The following is a 21,171-nucleotide window of genomic DNA, read 5'->3' on the forward strand; positions in this document are numbered from 1 at the left end:
GATCATAGATCGCATGGTTCCTTTTCGGTAGTACGACATAGAACGAACATGATGAGAATAGATGCGGTTCCTTTGTGACGGTAGCCCCAGCCGAGGTGCATCGAGCAGGCCTCGGGAGCATTGGGAGCAGCGAAGCGGGGAGACAGCATACATACACAGGGCATAGTACAGACAGGCACGACGAACAGGCAAACGGGAAGTGAAGTGATCATGCTGCCGCGGGTCTTAATCGAGCAGCTGCAGTTTGAAGATTCTCATTGAAGTGTCATTTCGAATTTTCATTCCCCAGCTAAAAAGCCCAAACCAGTTCCCAGCAGACAGGTAAGACAGACCGTGGACTGCTTCTGCACTTTTTGATGATTGCGCCACACGCCATGCCCATGATCGAATTGAGGAGGTACACACAAGAAACAAGATGCTCAATACTTTCGTACTTAGATCTTGATCTCGCGCTCGGCACGCTCGCGGATCTTGCGCTGGTGTGCCTGGGCCTTGGCGCCCATGATTCCTCCTCCCCAGTGGCGCTTGGCCTCCTCGTTCTTCTCGAGGTATCCCTCCTTGACGGCCTGGACGAGCTTGGACAGCTCGGTCTTGTCCTCGGCGCGGACCTCGGTGATGGCGAGAGCGGCAGCAGTCTTGAAACGTTGTTAGTGTTGATCGACGTGGACATTGCTCATTCATGCATACCTTCTTGTGGACGACTGTTCCGAGACGTGCCTTGCCCTTGACAATGGCGTATGGCACACCCATCTTGCGGCACAGTGCTGGGAGGTAGATGACAAGCTCAATTGGGTCGACATCGTTGGGGATGAGGACGAGAGCAGGCTTCTTGGCCTCGATGAGGGCAACAACGTGGTTGAGACCGTACTTGACGGTGTATGGCTTCTTGCTGACATCCTCCTTCTTCTTGCCCTCAGATACGGCGGTGGCCTCCTTGTGCAGACGCTCCTTCTTCTCGACCTTGGTCTCCGGGCGGTACTTGTTGAGGAACTTGAAGGTGTGGGCGGCGGTGTTGCGGTCGAGGGTCTGAGAGAACTGGGCGATCGCCGGTGGGACCTTCAGGCGCATGTTGAGGATCTTGCGCTGGCGTTGCAGGCGCACGTACTCGGGCCATCGCACCATGCGCGACAGGTTGCGCTTGGGCTGGATGTCCTGGCCGATACCATAGTTGCGTGGACGGCGCTCGATGAGTGGGTTCTTTCCGGAGGTCAGTAGGCTGACAGAAGGATGGAAGGGACAGTACACATTACCTTTGCTGGCTTCTTGCTCGCACCACCAGCCTTGCTGGCAGGGAATGGAGCTGGAGCGGCCTTCTTGCCGCCGGCTTTTGGAGGCTGTCATTGAGAAGAACAGTCAGTGCTGTTCTCTCTAAAGAGACTGCGTGACGCCCAAAAGGCAAATCACAGCAGCTCAAGCCATTGTCACACGCATCTCTCCTCGGAGTGATGGTGGAATTGGAAGACAAGTCATGCCCAGGGCATGCTCGCTGTCGCGTGTGGAGCGGGCAACATTCGAGATATCGGTCGCGGACACAGTTGATCAGCGAGCAGAGACGCCATGGGCTAGACGTTGCGGTGTTGGAGGATTGTGGTCGTGCTTACCATGATGATTGACTTGCTGTGGTGGTAGAAGTCGGGTTAGTCGTTGATGTCGTCGTCGTCGAGCACAATCAAAGGAAATCTCAAAGCTCGCTCGTGCTAAAAGATCGAGTGTGGTGCGCATCCTGTCCCACGGGTTTGTTGGCTTGGCTTGGCTTGGGCCCAGCTTATGTCATCCGCTCTCCAAGCAAAAGTGGAACTGCGGCGAGCGGCTTTGGCGGCGTATGACGAAGGACTTGGTGACACTTGATGGCCGTCGTCGCAAGCTCGCTGCTCTGCTCTCTATTCTCTCACACACAACCCGGACCAGCCATTGTGCTTCTCTCTCGATCCTCCACACCCATTTGCCTTCGTGACATACTTGGAGCCTTGAATCTCGACACGACTACCGGCGACATACTCCCTGCTGCGCCTCGTCGACTTCTCCTGGGCATTTCCGCTTCGTTGTCTTCGTTGCGCCAGGACTCGCGGACCGCCTACTCGACAGTACGAATACGAACAAGAGCAGAACTGGGCCCGGATACCTACACGAGGAGGACAATAGTACCCTCGATATACTCCGCCTACGACACTCCGTGAGCTGCGCGACGTTCGTCCCAGCCATCGCCCGTAAACATGTCGGGAGCTCTCCGCAGCATTAAAAATGTCACAAAAGGGTATAGCTCAGTGCAGGTGAAAGTCCGCAAGGGTAGGTCGATATCATGGTTTGTCTGCTGCGAGTATGACTGACTGGGAGTAGCGACCAGCAACGATGCATGGGGCCCAACCGGCGCAGATATGGCTGATATTGCCAAAATCACATTCAATAGGTACGTCCGCATCTCCCTGTTGATCGGCTTCAAACCACCCAGACATCTAAATCCGACTGAGTGTCTCGCCATGCGAGTCTGTTGTGGCATTCGCTGACTTGTACCAAACATCAGTTCTACCGACTTTTACGAAGTCATGGACATGCTTGACAAGCGGCTCAACGACAAGGGCAAGAACTGGCGGCACGTTTTGAAGAGCTTGAAGGTGCTGGACTATTGTCTGCATGAAGGTTCCGAATTGGTCGTAACATGGGCTCGGAAGAACATCTACATCATCAAGACTCTGCGCGAGTTCATGCACATTGATGATGATGGCAGGGATGTTGGCGCAAGCAGTAAGATTGGGAAACGATTTGGACACAAAGTTCTCCGCCGCTGACAGCATGTAGTCCGCGCCTCTGCCAAGGAGTTGACTTCTTTAATCCTCGACGAGGAGCGCCTCCGCGCCGAAAGGACGAATCGGGGATCATGGAAATCTCGAGTGACTGGTCTTGAAGAGTTTGGCCTGGGTGGTGAGGAGCCTACCCATCGACGCAGAGAAAGAGTGAACCGACCGCAGCATGACGATGAGGACGATCTCGAATACAAGCTCGCTTTGGAGGCCTCGAAGAATGAGGCTGAAGAAGCCAATCGCAGGAACAAAACTCATGTAGACGACACCGATGATGATCTCGCAAAGGCCATCAAATTGAGCAAGGAGGAAGAGGAGCTGCGAAAGCGACAATTGGAGGATCAGAACCAGAGCGATCTGCTGTTCGACGACACACCGGCGCAAACGACCCAGCCTACTGGCTTCAACCAAGGCTATCAGCAGCAGGGAGCTGTTGACTGGTTTGGCAATCCCATTCAGCAACCACAGCAGACCGGATATGTCGAGAATGCCTACAGCCAACCACTGCAGCAACAGCAGACTGCTTTCCAGAATGGGTATGGCGGTGGATTTGGATATCAACAACCACAACCGACGGGCTACGAGCAAATGCAGCAACCACAGCAGCAGTTTCTCCAGCCTCAGAATACTTATAATCCTTGGGCACAGCAAATGAACGGCTTTGGCCAGCAGCAACAACCAGTCCAAGAACAGCCAACCGCACAGGCTGGATCGAACAACCCTTGGGCATCGACTCAACCCACGGCTGCCCCTATTGGCATTCAGCCTACAGGCTCGAACAACCCCTTCGCGACACAGACTCAAGCTGCTCGCCAGACCTCTTCACCCTTCCGCCAGCCCACACTCAACACTCTTGCCGAGCAACAAACCACGAACCAATTCAACACCCGACCAAACCCGATTCAAAACTTCACAGCTCCTCAACCAGCCAAATCTCCAGTCCAGCAACAAGCCGCGAGACCACCTCAAGACCCGTATCAAGCAAAGCTCAACCAGCTCCTCTCCAGCGGCGAAGGGCAAGACACCTTCGGCAACACCGGCGACATGCGTATTCCTGCTCAGCACACGGCTCCAGGGACATATGTCAATTCGGCTGGTCTTGGCAGCATGGGGCGATTGGAAGCCAGCCGTACGGGTACGAATCCATTCTTCTCCCAGCCGCCTCCGCAGCAGCAGTTCCCTGCTCAGACTGGACCGGCTGGTGGATTTGGAATGGGAAGCGCGAATCCCTTTGGTGCGCCGCAGCAGCAGAGACAGCAGCAGCAACAGCAGGGTGGGAGTTTGATTGATCTATGAGGTGCTGGCGGTTGTGGGGCATGACATTTGGCATGAGGAAGTGGGAGGAGAGATATTGATACACTTTTTGGGTCGTGGATGGAACACAGTTCTTTGTGCTGATCTGATATTTGGTTGAAGGTGAATGAGTTGCGAGATACCCGTTGTTTGCGGATCGTTCATTCCACTTGCTTTTGCATCGAGTGCGCTGCTGAGAAAGAACATTAGACAGTTGAGTCCGCGACTGGGGTGGAAGACTGAATGGTAGATACAATTTATATGTCAGCGTTGAGCATGTCGAACTATGCCACAATGCAAGCCTCATGGGCCATCTCTCTGCGTTAGGGACCACGCCTCGTTCGATGGCCAGGCTGGTGTTCAGTATTTTATGCAAAAGCTGGGCTGATCACATCGATCTGCAACGGCGGCCCAATAGATCGATTTACTCGCCATTCCACGATGGGAAAGCATGGCGTTCACGCGGTCCGCCAACTATGAACAACGCGAGGGACGCTCTCAACGCCGCCGTCATGTTCATAGAGTCTGTGCGAAAATTAACAGGTCCGTTGTTGGCACCGGCTCTGCTTTGTTCGTAGTCCCGCAGCTTCAGCGCCCAAGGTTCATCGGGCATCAACCTTCCTGTAGCGTGGAGTGTGTGGTACGTGGCCACGTCGCCACGGGCTACGACATCATTCAGGGCTGCTTTCATGTTCCCTGACCGGAAGTCCAGTGAGATATTGGGATATAGCGAAAGCAGCATGTCGACCATGGCGTGATCCCCAAGGCGCATTGCGACTATGAGGACTTCTTGTTCGTGAAGTGGGGACTGGGCGTCGATGAGAGCCGACCCGTCAACATTGAGGATCTCGGAATGGGTGCGCAACATGAAATCCACGATTCCAACCTGACCGCCCCTGGCGCCTTCGAGCAGCGCTTTTTGCGCAAAATTCTCGAGTGTGCGGCGATCCCCATGCGTCTGAGCATGATCGAGGTAAATTCTGAGGGCGGGTAAGTTGCCTTCGTATGCTGCTATTCCGCATGGCCTGGAGGACAGCTTCCGATCAGCGTACTCGAATAAGGCGACGCGTAGTAATTGAGATAGGCCAGTCGTACGTGGCCGCCGAGCAGCGATCTCGAGTAGGTCTTGGAAGTCGCGCGGTATGGGAAAGCCAAGAGCATTAAGAAGGGCCAGGATCAAACGATCGCTGCGATGAGCAACGGCATCTTTGAGTATCTTCAGCCGAGCAGGTGGCTGACAAGCGGCAATGGGGACCAAATGGGTCATCAAGCTGTCATGACCACTCTCCACGCTCAGCAATGCCGACTCCTGCAAAGACGCTTGACTGGAAGGCTGTATTTCCTGCTTCTTCCCAGCCTGGCATAAGATGTGACAATTCTCCACGGCGAGCAAGGCGAATTCACGCAAAGTCGCTTGATCGAACGGCTCGAAGTCTTGTTCCTTGCCAACCTCGGTCAAATAGGTCCACATTGATGAGTGTCCACGCTTCACGGCGTGCGCGAGAAGCAACTTGTAAGACTTTAAATTCCAAATCTTGCCGCTCGATTTGGCCAAAAGCATGCGCACAATGTCAGCGTGTCCTCGATGCACAGCCGCACCCATTGGCGTCGCTCCATGAAAGCCATGCACGTCGACCCTAACTCCAAGGTCTTCCATCAGGTATTTGACGATGTGACTGTGGCCATTCTCGGCTGCACGATGCATCGCGGTCCGTAGCTCTGCATCTATATGATTGAGGTCAACCTTGCCAATTTGGACAAGCAACTCGCATGCAGCCTTACTGCCGAACGCTGCGGCAGATGCGAACAAAGCGCTGATCTGGGCACGACCGTGAGCTTCCGACCACAGATGAGTGGCACGCTCATGCTTGTAGTGCGTTGTCCACCAAAGTGATATCCCACTTGCTTCATCTTCGAGGGAACAGTCTTGTAGCTCTTGCAAAGATGGTTTGGTCGGCTGGGTACTGGCAGATTCCGGGAGGAAAATCAGGTTCGGGTCCACTCCTATCGCTTCTGCAAGCTGTTCACATCGCTCTTTCCAATCTTGAAGCCTGACTCCAGGCCGGTCACGATCGTAATTCTGTATGACGGTGTTCAACAGAGCCGCAAGACCAATAGTGTAGTCTGGGACGATTGGTTCAGGATCGTCTTGCACAGTACCAAGTAAAGCATAGACCTTGTCTCTCGGGTCGAGGCATTCGAGATGACCGAATGACACGATTCGCTTGAAGAGGGTCGCCTCCGCGTTGATGTCGCGAATCTGCCTGACCATGGCTACGGCATTACTGCCCATGGTCGCCGTGTAATCGGTAATGATCCCAAGCCGAGTCGAGGGACAGTATCGATGAGCGCTGGAAAGGAATGACTCGAAGGTCGACCATGAGACCAGCTTTGATCCGCAACACATAACGACTTCTTTCGCACGCACGAGCTCTTGGACCACCCACAGCCTGGTCCAGTAGCGCCGTTCACACAGGCCACGAAATCCGGTGCCTTCGGCGATCGACCAGAATCTGTTCATCTTGGCCTCTGTCCACACCTTGCCATTACGCGCAAGGGTCGACATGGCAAGATCGCTACCAGAATACGAGGGCCCGAGCCACACCAAGACTTGCATTGCGCTGCTGTAAATCGATGCCATCATCTCGACCTGGTGCGTACGCTCTTCATCGTCGGTCTGGTCGACGCAAAGAGCATCCATCCAGAAGTATGTGGCTCTGTAACGTGCCAGACCTCGAACCTGAAGCAAAAATCGGACAAGATTCTTTCTCACATTCACCAGCCGTCCGTTCATGCGTATCGCGGCATCGCGATCAGGGCGACCCTATGTGTACGAGAGCGCGACATAGTTCGGCGCTGCATTCAGCTCATGCGACGAGCTTCTGAATGACACTGGATCTGTATATTGCCCCGATAAGATCTTCAGCAGACGAATGCTTCGAGAATGGCGGTCCAGGCGGGTGTACGGCGAGCTATCATGGTCAACCCTCACGCCTTCGTGGCTGATCGCGTCCGGCAGCTCAAGTAGGGATGCTTGCTCGTTCATTGCGCATATTTGACACCAAGTTCGACGCATGTAGATCCGTGAACCTGATATCAAGGCCCCGATGGTCGATGACTTGATCGTGCGGACGGAGGTGGCGAGGCTGAGGCATCGCGGCTGTGCTGCGACCTGCAGCGAGGTCGCCTAGCGACTCCACATGACATGTAGAGGTACATGTCAGCTCAATCAGGTTGATCTCCATGAGGAAGTGATGCTGACATGGAGTGTGTAGTGTAGCAGAGGAAAGAAATAGAACAAGGTGAGGTCTGTCCAAAATACCGGTTAAGTCGGCTAAATCTGAAGTGCAACAACCGGCCCACCCGGCTAGCCCGGATACTTTCCATGGGTCCCTTCTCTGCAGCAACGTCTCCCCTTCATCATCGTCGACAGCATCATCGTCCATGGCTTGGGATCTCCCAGCCTCGACAGCCGCGCCAGCCATCTACGAGAGCACGCACAACAGTCTGGGCGGATCGAGGCTCATGCTTTGGCGTGGCGGGAGAGGTTTGCCAGGTTCATGCTGCCAGTGACCATGACACCGTGTCAGAGGCTTCAGAGCTTGAGCCGAGCACTTCGCACAGCGGATGAGGGACCGCACGCTGACGACTGCTGACAGGAGTCGATTGTGAGTCTGCAATCTACGATGCAGGAATCTGCTTGCTTCGACGTCCTTTCAATGCCCAGGCTCCAGGCTGCTGAACGATCTTTCGTCAGAACGGCAGATGCACTTCAGTATAGTATACTGAAGTCCAATCGTCGTGATCTATGCAAGTGAACACATCTCAGACACTCGAGCTTGATCTTCTACGAGCACCAGAACAGATACAAAACATGCCAAGGCGAGCCAATGTTGACGGTCACTAATGAGTAGAACCCCTTGCGAGAGCAATTCACTTAAAATGATCACTTGTAAGCAGATCGATACACTTCCGAAAGACGATTCACTCAGGCAAGATGACCACATCCACGACTCAACCCGAGATCTTCTCCAGAGATCATACTCTCAGCGAAGAGGAAGACACTCCTGACATTGGCATCGAGGACATGCAGTCAGAAGAGCACGAGAGCGAGGAAGGCTTTGAGGAGGAGCCTCCCTACTCAGCCCAAGAGCTTGGAGAGATGTTCACCGACTTCTACCGATTTCTGGCCACTCTCCATTACGACCCTCAAAACCTCAAGGTTCCTCCACCCGAAGGCTGGAACATCACCGACCTGCCGCCAAGTGTTGTCGAAAAGAAGTCGGAACTCATGGTCAAAGTTATGCGCCATCTCCCATACTTCTCAAACGCGCGAAAGTCAACCCAGGTCGACTTGCAATGCATTTTGATCGACTACATAGACGCCGAGCAGCACGAACGTGCGGCGTACCACCAAGAGATCGCATTCGACGGACTGGGAGACGACGGCTTCTCAGCTGCGGATGCAATCTTATACTCGACATTTCTGAGGGCGTGGTGATTGAAGACATCATTCGGGTTGCTATGTACCCGTCCATCGACGTCCGGGAATATTTAAAAAGGCAGAAGGAGAAATACCGATCGTTGGAAATTTTAGTATGTCCTGGTCGCGAGGTATGGCTGGCTACAACGAGCAAGGCGCATGAGGTGTCAGCGAGGGAGGAGCGAGGCGGGCCGATTACGGAGAAGGAAGTACGTGCACAGGAGGAGGACTGGGGCACGGAATTGGATGAGCTGTTCGTTAAGCAGATGTGGAGGCAGTATGGATGGCCAGAAGCGTTCCGTAGAGAAGAGGCTGTCGAAGCGATGGAAGCGTTCATGGCTTTCCACACCAAGAGACGATATGGGTGGCAAGAAGCTCATCAGTAATCGTCAAAGAGGTTGCATCTGCATGGCGGTATCTAGACAGATGCCACCGTGGTTGGAAGCGGTGCCTTTCTGGCCGCATTTCCACCAAACCGACATTGGCGCATTATTGCATGAAGAGATTTGCGGTCCCTGATCGGTCTGCATTCAAGTTGGCAGTTAAATTAAAACATTGGATGGATCGCAAAATTCACGATGGCATGCATTGATCGGAACCGGGATGTGCGGACAGAAATCTGCACGGCATATGTAGCCACTGAGTCGTCTCTTCTCCAGATTGGCCGACTCGTGCGCAGAAGTGCCTGGATGGGGTTGCGACTTGCGGTCCAGACAAGTCTTCGATGTCGCGTGACGCGGAGAGATCGTCATTCAATGCGTTGTCGTCTCAGTAGCCGCAGCGCACGGATTCGGTGTGTATCGGGCTGAGAGACGACTGCGGGATTCCGACGGGTAGAATGGTTATGAGTGACATGAAATGAGATGGATGTTCATGACTTGATGAAAGGTCATGGGAGATGCAGAATGCAGATAGCCGGTCGAGTGAATTTTGGAGTAACGTAGCATCACGGCCGACGTTGCGGTCCCAGTCGGCGCTGCCGCGTGGCACCACAGCATCGACTCTGGCGATTAGTAACGGCTGCGCAGCGCAATGCTGTCCGCATGGCGTCGTCGACCTTGCGTGATGTGTTTCAGTGTTTCGAAGACGGTCACAAGTCCGATCCTGCACGAGCACGCTATGGCATGGAACCTTGTCTATAGCCAGCCAGGTGCGGACTTGATGAGGCAGGGTTTGTCAAAGACGATGAACACTCGCCCTGCCACTTCTTCTCCAGATCGAGGCCCTGTCGAGTAGTGGTGCACCACAAGATGGCGTCGAGTGCCAAGTGGGTACGATGGGGATCTATTTGACTGACTCGGGGGCACTCTCAGTCTCTCACCGCTGTATATCGATCTCCCGTTGGGAATAGAGAGAAAGGAAAGATCTGAGGCGTCCAACTAGATCGTCGGCGGGCCGAAGACGATGAATGGTCCAGCCGTTGCTCGTTACCCCACTATTTGCCCTGCTGCCGTCGCTGTGGAGCTCGAGCCGAGCCAACTCTCTCTACCCTAGCGCCCATCGCATTCTCGTGGGCGTCAATCGCGCCTGTCTTCACAACAGTTGTTCGTAGACAATAGAAGAACCGACATGCGTTGTGAGGCATTCTACAACAGCCGAGTATCCGTAGCCATTGGGATTCGGCATCGACAGCATTGACGAGTCGAAAATATTGGCACTGGCTGGAGGCACGGCTTGCCGATTGGTCGAGGTCTTCTAGCCTCTTTGGCAAGGATGGCACAGTAGTCGCATATCCTGCATATGCACCTCAGGCGCTTGTCCGGTTTGCTCACCGCCTCGATCAAGACTGCCTCTCGCCGCCCATCATGAGCGCGTTGCGGGACCTGGAGCGAAGAGAAGAGAGCGGATAGCGTGGCGCTTTAACCTGCCCGTCGAAGCTCAATTCCTCGACTCCATCCACGGCGGCGGTGTGATACTGAACTATTCTCCACCACTCACCCACGCCTCGCTCGCCTCGCCTCGACCATCGCGCGAGCGCCAACCCGACCGGACTACACTCAGCAGCAGTGAGCTGACCCAGGATTCTCCCGCTCACCGCAGTTCGACGCTCAACATGGACCACTACGCCAACTATCCCCAGCAGGACGCCATGTTCGACTACGGCCCTGGCTTCCCTCCGAACGACCCTCGAGCCCACTCCTACCCGCCATTTCTCCAAAATCCGCATCCGCATCCGCAACAGCAGCTCGATCCTTCGCACCACCAAAGTCAGCCGCTCCATCAGCACCAGCAGTATCCTTCGCAAAGCTGGTCGACGACGGAGCTGGGCGCGATCAAGTACGAAACCATGACCCGACAACATCACCACGAGCAGCTCGCCCAGCAGCAAGAGGAGGACTTCAAGTCCTATATCGCCGCCACCTCGAACCAGCAACAGCCACAACAAATACAACAGCAGCCGCAAGTGCAGAGTCGCCCGAGTAGCAATCATGATACCCAACCCGTCACTCTACAGACGTCTGGCCTCGACCTCGACTACGCAAATATGCTGCGAGGTGACTGGCCATATCAACTGCAACAACACCCGACGCATCAGCAGCAGCAGCAGTACATCATGCAAGACAACAACGCCATGACCATGAACATAAATCCATACAACAGCGCCTCCTTTGGTGCTCACCTGCAGGCGTCGCCCGTCGAGTTCATGCCCGCGGGTGCGATGGACAACTTCCCGGTCACCTCTGCCATGGATGGTGCAACATTCATGACCATGGCTGGTCCTATGGACTCGATGAACGCCATGTTCAACCCGTTGAACGACTTCCACAACGACCTCAACTTTCAGATGAACATGAACGCAGGCATCCACAGGCACTCTGTGTCCTCCCACTCAAATAACTCCGGGAGCTCGCCAACAGGATCCATCCTCGAAGTGCAATCTGTCTCCGACAACGAGGGCTCATGGTCGATCGTCAACTTCAATCCCAACCGTGCATCTCTCGACTCGTTCGGCACGGTATCAAACCCTAGCCAGAACCTTCATATCCGCACCCACTCAGAGACATCGTCTGATGGGCCGCATTCGGAGCTTTCCGGCAGTTGGGAGGAGGTCGCGCCATGGCCAACGCATTCGCCACATGCGCTCCACGGCCAGGACTTCCTCGACGCACATTACCTTGCTACTCACGGTGCTCAGCTACAAGAGCTTCACGACCACTGCGACCATCACCGTGTCACACCCGAATCATCGTCTTCCGAGGACAGCCCATCGACGGGCAACGCACATTCATACCACTCGTCCGGCTCCTCAACCACCTCTCCCAATTCAACAGGTATTACATCGCCTCCTCTTCGTCGTCGCAAATCGCCTCTCGAGGGGAAGACGACCAAGTCTGTCATCAAGAAGTCACCAACTGGTCGCAAGGACGGCCCGGCAGAGAAGAAGGTTGGCCGGAGACGAGGGCCACTGCGTCCAGACCAGCGCCAGCAAGCACATGAGATCCGAAAACTTCGTGCCTGCTTACGATGCAAGTTCCTGAAGAAGACTTGTGACAAGGGCGAGCCTTGCGGCGGATGTCGACCGAGTCACGCCCGGTTATGGATGGTACCGTGCACACGCATGGACATCAAGGACATTGGCTACTTCATGAAGGACTGGAAGGCTGACTATGAGCGCCACTTCAGTCTCGGATTCAGTGTCGGCAACATCAAAGGCTTTAGCACAATTGAGCGTACCCTCTACATCACTCATGGCTATGGACACTACCTTCCCATCACCGCCCGCGAAGTCTTTGTCCGAGACGATTCGTGCTTCGGCATCGACTGGGTCGAGACGACAAGAAGTGTCAATCCCGTGGAATTCGACGTCGGCACAGCCAAGCTCTCCGCTGGTATGGAGGGTGTCAGCACTACACTCCTGTCTGAGTACCTTGACCGCCACCTTGATACTGGCTTTGAGAAGTTTGTCGACGACTACTTTGATGGCACCAAGTTCCTCACCGAGATCCTCAAGACGGCATATCGCTACTACCAGAAGGAGAAGACGCCCTCAATACGAAAGGCGCTCAAGCTCGTCCTCGCCTACAACCTCACAATGCACGTCACCATGATCGAAGGACTCACAGAAGAGGAACAATTCAAAGGCCGCATCAACGATCCAAAGTCAAAGTGGAGTGGCAGCACCGTTGCGCCTGTCATGATCAACTTCCAAGTCAAGTGCGCTCTGGCAGACATGTGGCGCGAACTCCAAAGCGATATTCTGGTCGAGCTGTCATCTCTGTATCAGTCCGTCTACTCCGGAGAGAAGCTCAAACACTGGCCGACCATCTTCATGCTTGCGGCCATTCTCCTTGCGATCTGGGAAGAAATGCAATTCGACTGCCATTATCGTGTGCCGGACGAGCAGGCTGTCAACAAATTCTGCGATGACATGGAGACGACTCCCGTTGGTGTCATCGTTGGTCTGTTCCAGGCGATCTCGACCAAGCTACCCGCTCTGCAGGAGTGGGACACGAAGAAGCATCACCACCTTCTCAATTCCAACGTCGCTGTGTGTGATGCTCTGACGGAGGTCAAGGGTCACGTCAACAAATATGGTAAGTTCGTTCTGAGGTCACTTTCATCGAGTTATCTGCTAATTTCCACAACAGAGACCTACCTCAAAGACCGCTCTAACGCCAAGTTCAACCCTGACGATTTCGACTGTCTCACCAACAAGTTCCTCAGCAAGCTGGTCATCCGCGCGAACTAGATCATGCATCACGGTCTTGCACTTGCCCGCTCACGATATCGATGAACATTGTTTATACATGACGACCTCGACTTTACGCACGATGAATCACACCACTCACGTCCACGACGATGGGTCCATGCCCTCACGAGAACGAAAAGCATCGCACTGCTTTTGTCCTTGCCGCCGGCACCGCACGACCTTTTTTCTTTTCTTTCTACGGCTTGGAGATGATACCACCTACGCAAGATTTCGTACATTTTTACGCCAGACTTTTCCCGGACGTTGTTCTCCGATTGACCTGCTTGAAGCTCGGATCGTACTCGACATCAACCAGCAGGATCTCTAGAACATCGCCCCATTTCCTTTTGTCTTTGCTTTTCCCAGACGGCGTTCTTACGATGGATGGATATGGATGGATGAAAAACGGATTTATGGATTGAGGGCAATGACCCCGATGTGGAAATGATATTGGAAATGGAGTAACGGCAATTTTCAATCACGATATGTGTCTATGAGAAGAAGAGACGAGTGAATTTATTTATGATTGTGCGGAATTGAAAACAATCTCGACTTACCTCATACTGCTTCCTCGTGTTTCGATCGTTGTGACTTGACAAGGTCGACTGTTTGTTCGTGCGTGCTATTGTCTTGCCTTCTTGCTCTTCCATCATGCCACCCAGGGACTTTGCCAGAGTCGAAGAGTGTGCCTGTCGGCCGTCGCATTGTTGCAGGCAATGCCGAGTGCTTGTTGGCGATGAATGGTTGCTGGTGTTGAGCAGATGCTTGCACAAGCGCTTATCAAATTTTAAGCCGTTAACATCTTTGAGCGGTTGGCAGAATTTAAGCGGTTGGGAGATTTTAAGCGGTCAGGTTGGATTCTGAGAGCATGAGCTAGCGTCCGATCTTACCGAGCCTATGAGAGCTCTCCATTCGCCCCGACGTCCTTGAAAAATACAGGCCAGGTCGAAAGATGGTCTGCATCAACATACAACGACAAGTGGACATAGATGACAGTGAAAGCTTGCGGTCGTGACAGTCGACTTCGTCGATAGCCATCTACATGGCCAGCGCTCGCGGGTATCTTGCACATCAGCTCATCTCACATCAAGGACTACACAATCGCCAATATCATCGAGCATCGAGCATCGATCAACTACAACTTCTCCTTCCCCCTCTCCTTCTCCGCTTCCTCAATCTCCTCCTTCGCCTCCGCCTCCTCTTCCTCCAACCAACCCCTACACATCTCCACCGCCTTCTCCCACTTCCTCGTCATTCGTCCCGCCTCCTTATCTCCCATCTTCGGCTCGAACGTCGTCTCGCCCTTGGTATTCACCTCCTTCAACTCCTCAAAGTCCTTCCACACGCCCGCCGCAAAGCCCGCCGCAATCGCCGCTCCTAGCGCGGTCGTCTCGCGCATCTTTGGCCGCACGATCGGGATGCGCACCAGGTCCGCCTGGGTTTGCATGCAGAGTTCCGAGTTGGACATGCCGCCATCGACTTTGAGTTCGGAGAGTTTGTGGCCGGAATCTTTCTCCATGGCGTCGAGGATGGCTTTGGTTTGGAAGCAGACGGCTTCGAGGGTGGCGCGGGCGATGTGGCCGCGTTCGGTGTGGTGGGTTATGCCGACTGGAGGAGAAATATTAGTGGTAGTCGTGGAGAGTATGATAGAGCAAAAGCTTACACATTGTGCCGTGAGCGTCGTCAATCCAGTAGGGTGCGAAGAGACCGCTGAATGCTGTGACGAAGACCAAGCCGCCGTTGTCCTTGACTGTCTCTGCCAGCTCCGTGATTTTCGAGGAAGAATGGCTGAATCCAAGGTTGTTCATCAAGAACTTGACTCCTGATCCCGCCACTGCGATACTGCCTTCGAGAGCATACACTGGCTTGCCGAAATCGTATGCTACGGTCGCGAGCAGACCATGCGTGGAAATGGTCGGCTTGTCACCAACATTGTAAAGCAGGAAACATCCAGTACCGTATGTGTTCTTTGCCGCACCTGGCTCGAAGCCTTTCTGCCCGACCAGGGCGGCGGACTGATCACCCAAACAACCCTGAATAGGCCAGCCTTTCAGAGGACCAGAGGACAGCTTTCCATATGCCTCCTTGTCGGCGGAGCGAACGATCTCCGGCAGGTGGATCTTCCTCATGTCAAACTCGTAAGAGAAGAAGTCGAGCAGTGTGTCGCTGTACTTCAACGTGTGAATATCCATGAACATCGTCCTGCTCGCATTGGTCGGGTCCGAAACGAACACTTTCTTCTCGGCTCCTCCGTTCAGCTTGTATGCCAACCAGCTGTCGATCGTACCGAATGCCAGATTTCCTGCATCGTAGCATTTCTTGACTTTGTCATCGTTCTTCAACAGCCAGAGGAGTTTTGTGACGGATGGGTAGGTCGAGATGGGCAGACCGCAGATGTCTTGCAGCTTGTCACTTCCCGAGCGTCCTTTGAGTTCTCTCGCCAATGCCGCTGTGCGAGTGTCGGTCCATACGATGGCATTGTGCAAAGCTTCTCCGGTGCTGAAATCCCATACCACGGTCGTTTCGCGTTGGTTCGTGATGCCGATCGATTTGATGCTGTCTTTCGAGTGGCCGGCGTCCTCGAAGATCTTGACAGCACCGGCGATGCAGTTCTCGACGGACTTGATAATCTCGTCCGGGTCGTGCTCGTGTCGTCTGAGAGGCGGGAGGAGGTGTGAGTTGGTTGCGCGTCATTGGTTGAATACGAATGCTACTTACCCTGGGCTTGGGTAGATCTGAGAGAACTCTTCTTGGTGCACCGCGACTGGCTCGCCGTTTCGGTCGAAGATGAGGAAACGAGTGCTGGTCGTGCCTTGGTCAATGCTGCCAACAAAGTCCATGTCTGAAGAAGCCATGTTTGTTGCTGTTGTGCTGTTTCGAATGAGGGGCAGCGAGCAACGCGGGGTTGCGGGGAATGTAGGCGAGATGGTATGAACACAGCGATGACAGACTGCTCGCGTGAGTGGACGCGTATGAGATGTAGGAGTGAGCGCACGAGGAGGGAGATGTATGGAAGGAAGAACAATAGAGACAGAAGCAGTCGTGTCAGCTTTACTCGACAACAGCCGACGACAGCTCGAGGGAGCTCCCTCTTCCAGTACCGCTCGCATGTGATGCCCCACGCGAGCAGAGCATCGGAAGTGCTGCCAGGCTGCCCGCATTACACTTTGGACCATGTGATCGCTCCTCTTGGCCGGGCATGTCTCTGTCCACTCCTTCCGCGGTCGCCGGGCATGTCGTCGGTCGGCGCCGTGTCGGAGATTGTGTGCAAATTGTTCACAGCTGGACCATCCTTGCTCGAGTCTGGTTCATACCGCTCTTCCTGCAGTGGAGTCTCGTTTGTTCAACTCTGTACATTGCTCCGGGTAAACGCGACGGGAGGTTGAAAGGGGCGTTCTCAGACGCCAGTGCCAAGGCCCATTTCCAGACCCCACTTCCGTCTCCATGACTTCGTCTAAAACTCCAAGCTGTGGAGACCGACCGACATTCAATGACTGGAGAAGGCCCGATATCTCCAGCATTCGCGGACGTGTGTGGAGGCACGATCGCGAGGAATCTGGGGATGCGACTCCACGGTTGAGACTTCATGTCCTACCTCCATCGCTGATCAATACAGCATACTTCTGCCATTCTGTACCATGCTACAGCGAACTTTGAGGCTACGACAAAAATCTGCATCATACCTGGATCATGTCCATGAGGGCAGAAAGACCCGCGGGGTTCCGAACTCCGCCCAAGAAAGTGCAGCCGTGCCGCGCCTCTTGTCTTGGTCTCCAAGTCACTCAGCGAGACGTGAGCCAGGAATAACGGCATTCGCATCTACTGGGCTCGGCTAGGTGAGGTACAGCAATGAAGGATTCCCCTCCGGATCCGAGCTGTCACACTCACCGAGAGCAATAATCCTGGCCAGTCCACGCGTGAACGCCCGCTCCGTGCTGGTAACATGCGCGGAGAACCCTGCCGCACATGTCTCTGCCATCGGAATGTGGAGCGCTCGGCACTGATTCTACGAAGCATTGAGGCATAGTTGGAGGCTTGCTCGTCTGTTGAACTTCCTGTTTCGAGTTGGCGGCCAAGAGCTTATTAGGGCCCAGCACTGTATGCACATTCTGCCCCATCTTTGTGGCGATTCAAGCTGTCCTTAGTAGAGGGGTAAGAATCATATGGAGCAACCCGGAGCGAGTGGTCGTCCGGCTCCGTCCCTTCGTGATCTGATGAACAAGCAGTTCGTCGTACCTTGGGATCTCGAGACGAAGATGAGGGTCATGCGGACGCTGACATGACCACGATTCATCCTAATAAGCTCTTGGTTATTCTCCATACCGTTCACACGGTTCACGAATACGAAGGTTCGGCTTCAGCACAATCCTTGGTTCGGTTTCCACGAAAACCTTATCCTTAGCCCTCCTCGCCTCCTCACTTTCCCCCTCCATTTGCTGCAAGCAAGAGACGCTGCCGACCAATCCGTCTTCGACCTCCACCACCAGGGTACAGCTTCGAAGACCAGCCTTCTGTGCCACCGAAGAACTTCCACCGCGCGAACGGCATTTGACGGACAGCTGCACGATCCGGACATACCACCTTCGGAGTCACTTTCATTCACAATCGAGCTGCAGGATCGAACGTCCGACCTCCGTGTCTCTCGCGAACGCAACCACATGCGGGTCCAACCTGAGTTTGACCATCGTTCCGCGCATGGCAATGCTTGGAACCGGCTCAACGAGCCCGTTCGGGCGTGGCTCCTAGTGCACTTTCCTTCTCGAAGGCGTTCGCGGGAGAACCTTTTTGCCAGAATGCAAGTCAATCTTAACGTGAGCGAATCGTGTTGCCGCCCGTTGCTGAGCTCTCGCCTGTAAAGTTCCATCGTCTTCCTGCCGTTGCGGAGCCTCCGCGTGGCATTGATGAATACCCTGCATGTCGCCTCAGTACCTCTGAAAGTCGGCACGCGCCTATGGTGAGGACCAAGGTTTGCCCTCCTTCCTTTCGAGGACTGCTAAGTGCTAACATCGCTACCTGATTGTCAGCCGTCTCGTTGACAAGTACTGGCGAAGCTCTCCTTGACCAGCATTAGCTCTATCCGTCAGCTTTACCAAGAGAATCATCTCACCTGGCAGTACATGTAAACCCGGATCGCCCGTTGACCATTTCCATCTCTACTCTGCACCTGCTTTCCTCTTCCTGGCGTCCTATCAATAGAACCGATCCATCCCACTGCATCCACTTCGACGACTTGTTGTGCTACGCGTGACATACCACACCTTCAAGTCAGCATACCCAAATTCTCTCCTACCACAAGAGCCAACCATGGATCCCGAAAAACAATACTCTCCAGAATCAGAAACATACACTCCAAAAACGCACGACTTCTCTCCCACGCAAAACTCGGACATGTTCATCACCCACCGCGAGCACCGCACCAGCGGCTCGGACGGCTCGACCGTAGTGCCCTCACCCGCCAAACCTTTCGCGGAGACAGGAGCTCCCATTAATCGCAGCCAGACAGCGGAGATGAAGAAGGAATCGAACCCTGGTCTTGCATGGCCTCGTTGGAGACATACCATGCGAGAAGCCTTCTCGGAGTTCATGGGCGTGTTCATCTTGATCTTGTTCGGTGATGGTGTTGTTGCACAGGTCGTGTTGAGTGATGGCAAGAAGGGCGACTACCAGTCAATCTCATGGGGATGGGTAAGCAATTCACCATCGACCAATATCCTGCCATCGTACTGACCGTAACACAGGGCATCGGTGTCATGCTCGGTGTCTACGCATCCGGCATTTCCGGCGGCCACATCAACCCCGCCGTAACCTTCGCCAACTGCGTCTTCCGCAAATTTCCCTGGAGGAAGTTTCCCATCTACCTCATCGCTCAAGTCCTCGGCGCAATGTGTGCCTCGGGAGTCGTGTACGCCAATTACTACTCGGCCATCGATCAGTTCGAAGGCGGATCCGGAATCAGGACGATGGCGACCGCGGGCATCTTCTGCACGTAAGAAAACCGAAGGGCAGAACGCCTGCAGCTGTCCGAGATTGTCTCTCGGGCTATGCCAGCAGGTCTCAGTCTGCCCTTATACCCTGTCCGAACTATTGCTGACCCTTCTGCCCTTCTGTTTTAGGTACCCAGCCGAATTCATGACGAGGACGGGCATGTTCTTTAGCGAGTTCATCGCCAGTACGATCTTGATGTTCATGATCTACGCCATCAAGGACGATCATAATATCGGAGCGAAGAATTTGACGCCGTTGGTGTTGTTCTTTATCATTTTTGGTATTGGTGCTTGCTTCGGTTGGGAGACTGGTTACGGTATGTTGTCGTCGTCCTTGAAAGAATTCTATTCGACTGGGACGGTTGAGCTGACATTGTCTCGTTTCCAGCAATCAACCTTGCTCGTGACTTCGGCCCGCGTCTGATGTCGTACATGCTTGGATATGGCACTCAGGTGTGGTCGGCGGGAGGATACTACTTCTGGGTAAGTCAACGATCCTGCAACTCTCACACCCAATTTCCTTACGCTGACTTCCTCTCTCTCCAGATCCCAATGGTCGCTCCATTTATCGGCTGCGTCTTTGGCGGTTTCCTCTACGACCTCCTCGTCTTCACCGGCGAGAGCCCGATCAACACGCCCTACTTGGGACTCTACCGTCTCATCCCCAGCAAGAGGCAGAAGTACGATGGCATCATGTATGAGCGTGAGGAGGATAGCATTGTATAGCTGGCCAGCGGACATTCGTGTATGCGTCGAAATGCAAGAAGAATTTGCAAGTATCTTTTCGACCCTGCGGCAGAGAGTGCGTTGTCAGTAGCCTCTTGAGGTCTCCGGGGAGGTGTATGGCACATCGTGGAGACTTGTGAGAGAAGCTGCCATGGCGTGAAGTGCAGTGAACCTGATGGTCGTGCAGTGAACCTGATGGTCGTGCAGTGAACCTGATGGTCCTTGCGCCTACTGTTTTGCCTATCATTTCAACCCAATGAAGGCCCATCATCCCTGCCAAACTGACGCTCGAGGTCGAATGAACACCTGCCACGAACAGAAGTCGGCTTGTGGTCAAGATCTTCACCTTTGCGTATCTCATGGTCCATCGAGACTTGACTGGGGCCGCATGTTCTTATGCCTGACCCCTTTGACCTGTTGTTGGTGAGTTTAAATTTTCAACATCACCTCGTCGTCCCCAGCCATCACACTCGAATCCTTTCATCGAATACACCACCGTTGCTCTCACCTGAACAGTGGCCATCGATCCACCGATCACATTCATCACAGTCCATGTTCTCCCCACTTGGCCATGAAGTCCAGGCCTTCCAAGGCGACGTCACGCCAGAGGTGGGGTCAAGGTCGTGCTCAAGCTGACCTGCCAGCCAGCTTGCCCGCAGGCAAGACCACGACCCCGCCATCACGACTTCAGTCTGTCCGATTACCCTGGACGCCGCAGACGAGGACTCGCCGAGCTCTACCTTGGTCTCTGGGAGAGCCGGATCTCAGGATCTGCTTCGTTCGTGTCCCGACTTCCTTGCTTTCGAGGAGTTCTGTACGTCGAGGATCAAGCCGCATGAGATCATCACGGACGATCTTTCCAACTCCGCCGAGCTGCAACAAGCCAGGCTTAGCGAATCGTGCCAACATCACGATACCAAAGACCGCCAATGCACCCCGCTGGACCACGGAACAAACACGTTCCAGCCAGCCGGCCAACAACGTACGATGTGAGCCCTAGTACCTGACGTGATGCAGGATGCGTCCTACTATGGAAGTGCCCGCTTCGCTTGCTCACCTTGCAGCACAAACGTGCCACATACTTCTCGTATGGCTGGGCAGCACTGGCAAGCTAAGCTCCATCACGAAGGAGAGTCCTTGCTTGACTGGCGTGATGAAACGGGACCCTGCTTCGTGGGGCGTCACTAAACCGTGGAA

At 54.2% G+C, this 21,171-nt stretch overlaps 7 protein-coding genes across 7 annotated transcripts; 4 read left to right on the forward strand and 3 right to left on the reverse strand.

Annotated features, from left to right (window-relative positions):
- Nucleotides 1-262: 262 nt before the first annotated feature.
- MYCGRDRAFT_103683 (60S ribosomal protein L8) lies at nucleotides 263-1,675 on the reverse strand (the record flags this gene model as incomplete). Its single annotated transcript, XM_003854422.1, has 4 exons — nucleotides 263-635; nucleotides 688-1,197; nucleotides 1,251-1,334; nucleotides 1,602-1,675. 4 exons carry the CDS (start codon nucleotides 1,602-1,604, stop codon nucleotides 435-437), a joined length of 798 nt encoding a protein of 265 aa, XP_003854470.1.
- A 219-nt stretch (nucleotides 1,676-1,894) lies between these two features.
- On the forward strand, nucleotides 1,895-4,094 carry MYCGRDRAFT_69716 (uncharacterized protein; the record flags this gene model as incomplete). Its single annotated transcript, XM_003853736.1, has 4 exons — nucleotides 1,895-2,286; nucleotides 2,338-2,407; nucleotides 2,522-2,742; nucleotides 2,797-4,094. The coding sequence occupies 4 exons, from the start codon at nucleotides 2,214-2,216 to the stop codon at nucleotides 4,092-4,094; spliced, it is 1,662 nt and encodes a 553-aa protein (XP_003853784.1).
- A 421-nt stretch (nucleotides 4,095-4,515) lies between these two features.
- On the reverse strand, nucleotides 4,516-6,885 carry MYCGRDRAFT_108566 (uncharacterized protein; the record flags this gene model as incomplete). Its single annotated transcript, XM_003854421.1, has 1 exon — nucleotides 4,516-6,885. One exon carries the CDS (start codon nucleotides 6,883-6,885, stop codon nucleotides 4,516-4,518), a length of 2,370 nt encoding a protein of 789 aa, XP_003854469.1.
- A 1,203-nt stretch (nucleotides 6,886-8,088) lies between these two features.
- On the forward strand, nucleotides 8,089-8,960 carry MYCGRDRAFT_91624 (uncharacterized protein; the record flags this gene model as incomplete). The annotated part of the gene is made up of 2 exons (XM_003853737.1): nucleotides 8,089-8,491; nucleotides 8,689-8,960. The coding sequence occupies 2 exons, from the start codon at nucleotides 8,089-8,091 to the stop codon at nucleotides 8,958-8,960; spliced, it is 675 nt and encodes a 224-aa protein (XP_003853785.1).
- Nucleotides 8,961-11,059: 2,099 nt separating this feature from the next.
- Nucleotides 11,060-13,264, forward strand: MYCGRDRAFT_85154 (uncharacterized protein; the record flags this gene model as incomplete). The annotated part of the gene is made up of 3 exons (XM_003853738.1): nucleotides 11,060-11,267; nucleotides 11,376-13,109; nucleotides 13,164-13,264. The coding sequence occupies 3 exons, from the start codon at nucleotides 11,060-11,062 to the stop codon at nucleotides 13,262-13,264; spliced, it is 2,043 nt and encodes a 680-aa protein (XP_003853786.1).
- A 1,135-nt stretch (nucleotides 13,265-14,399) lies between these two features.
- On the reverse strand, nucleotides 14,400-16,962 carry MYCGRDRAFT_108567 (uncharacterized protein; the record flags this gene model as incomplete). The annotated part of the gene is made up of 5 exons (XM_003854420.1): nucleotides 14,400-14,872; nucleotides 14,928-15,919; nucleotides 15,983-16,135; nucleotides 16,429-16,586; nucleotides 16,948-16,962. 5 exons carry the CDS (start codon nucleotides 16,960-16,962, stop codon nucleotides 14,400-14,402), a joined length of 1,791 nt encoding a protein of 596 aa, XP_003854468.1.
- A 1,810-nt stretch (nucleotides 16,963-18,772) lies between these two features.
- Nucleotides 18,773-19,974, forward strand: MYCGRDRAFT_85156 (uncharacterized protein; the record flags this gene model as incomplete). The annotated part of the gene is made up of 5 exons (XM_003853739.1): nucleotides 18,773-18,949; nucleotides 19,003-19,250; nucleotides 19,378-19,565; nucleotides 19,637-19,731; nucleotides 19,795-19,974. 5 exons carry the CDS (start codon nucleotides 18,773-18,775, stop codon nucleotides 19,972-19,974), a joined length of 888 nt encoding a protein of 295 aa, XP_003853787.1.
- Between the last annotated feature and the right edge of the window lie 1,197 nt (nucleotides 19,975-21,171).

Source organism: Zymoseptoria tritici, chromosome 3 (assembly GCF_000219625.1).
Source record: "Zymoseptoria tritici IPO323 chromosome 3, whole genome shotgun sequence".
In the NCBI taxonomy this organism is placed as follows: domain Eukaryota; kingdom Fungi; phylum Ascomycota; class Dothideomycetes; order Mycosphaerellales; family Mycosphaerellaceae; genus Zymoseptoria; species Zymoseptoria tritici.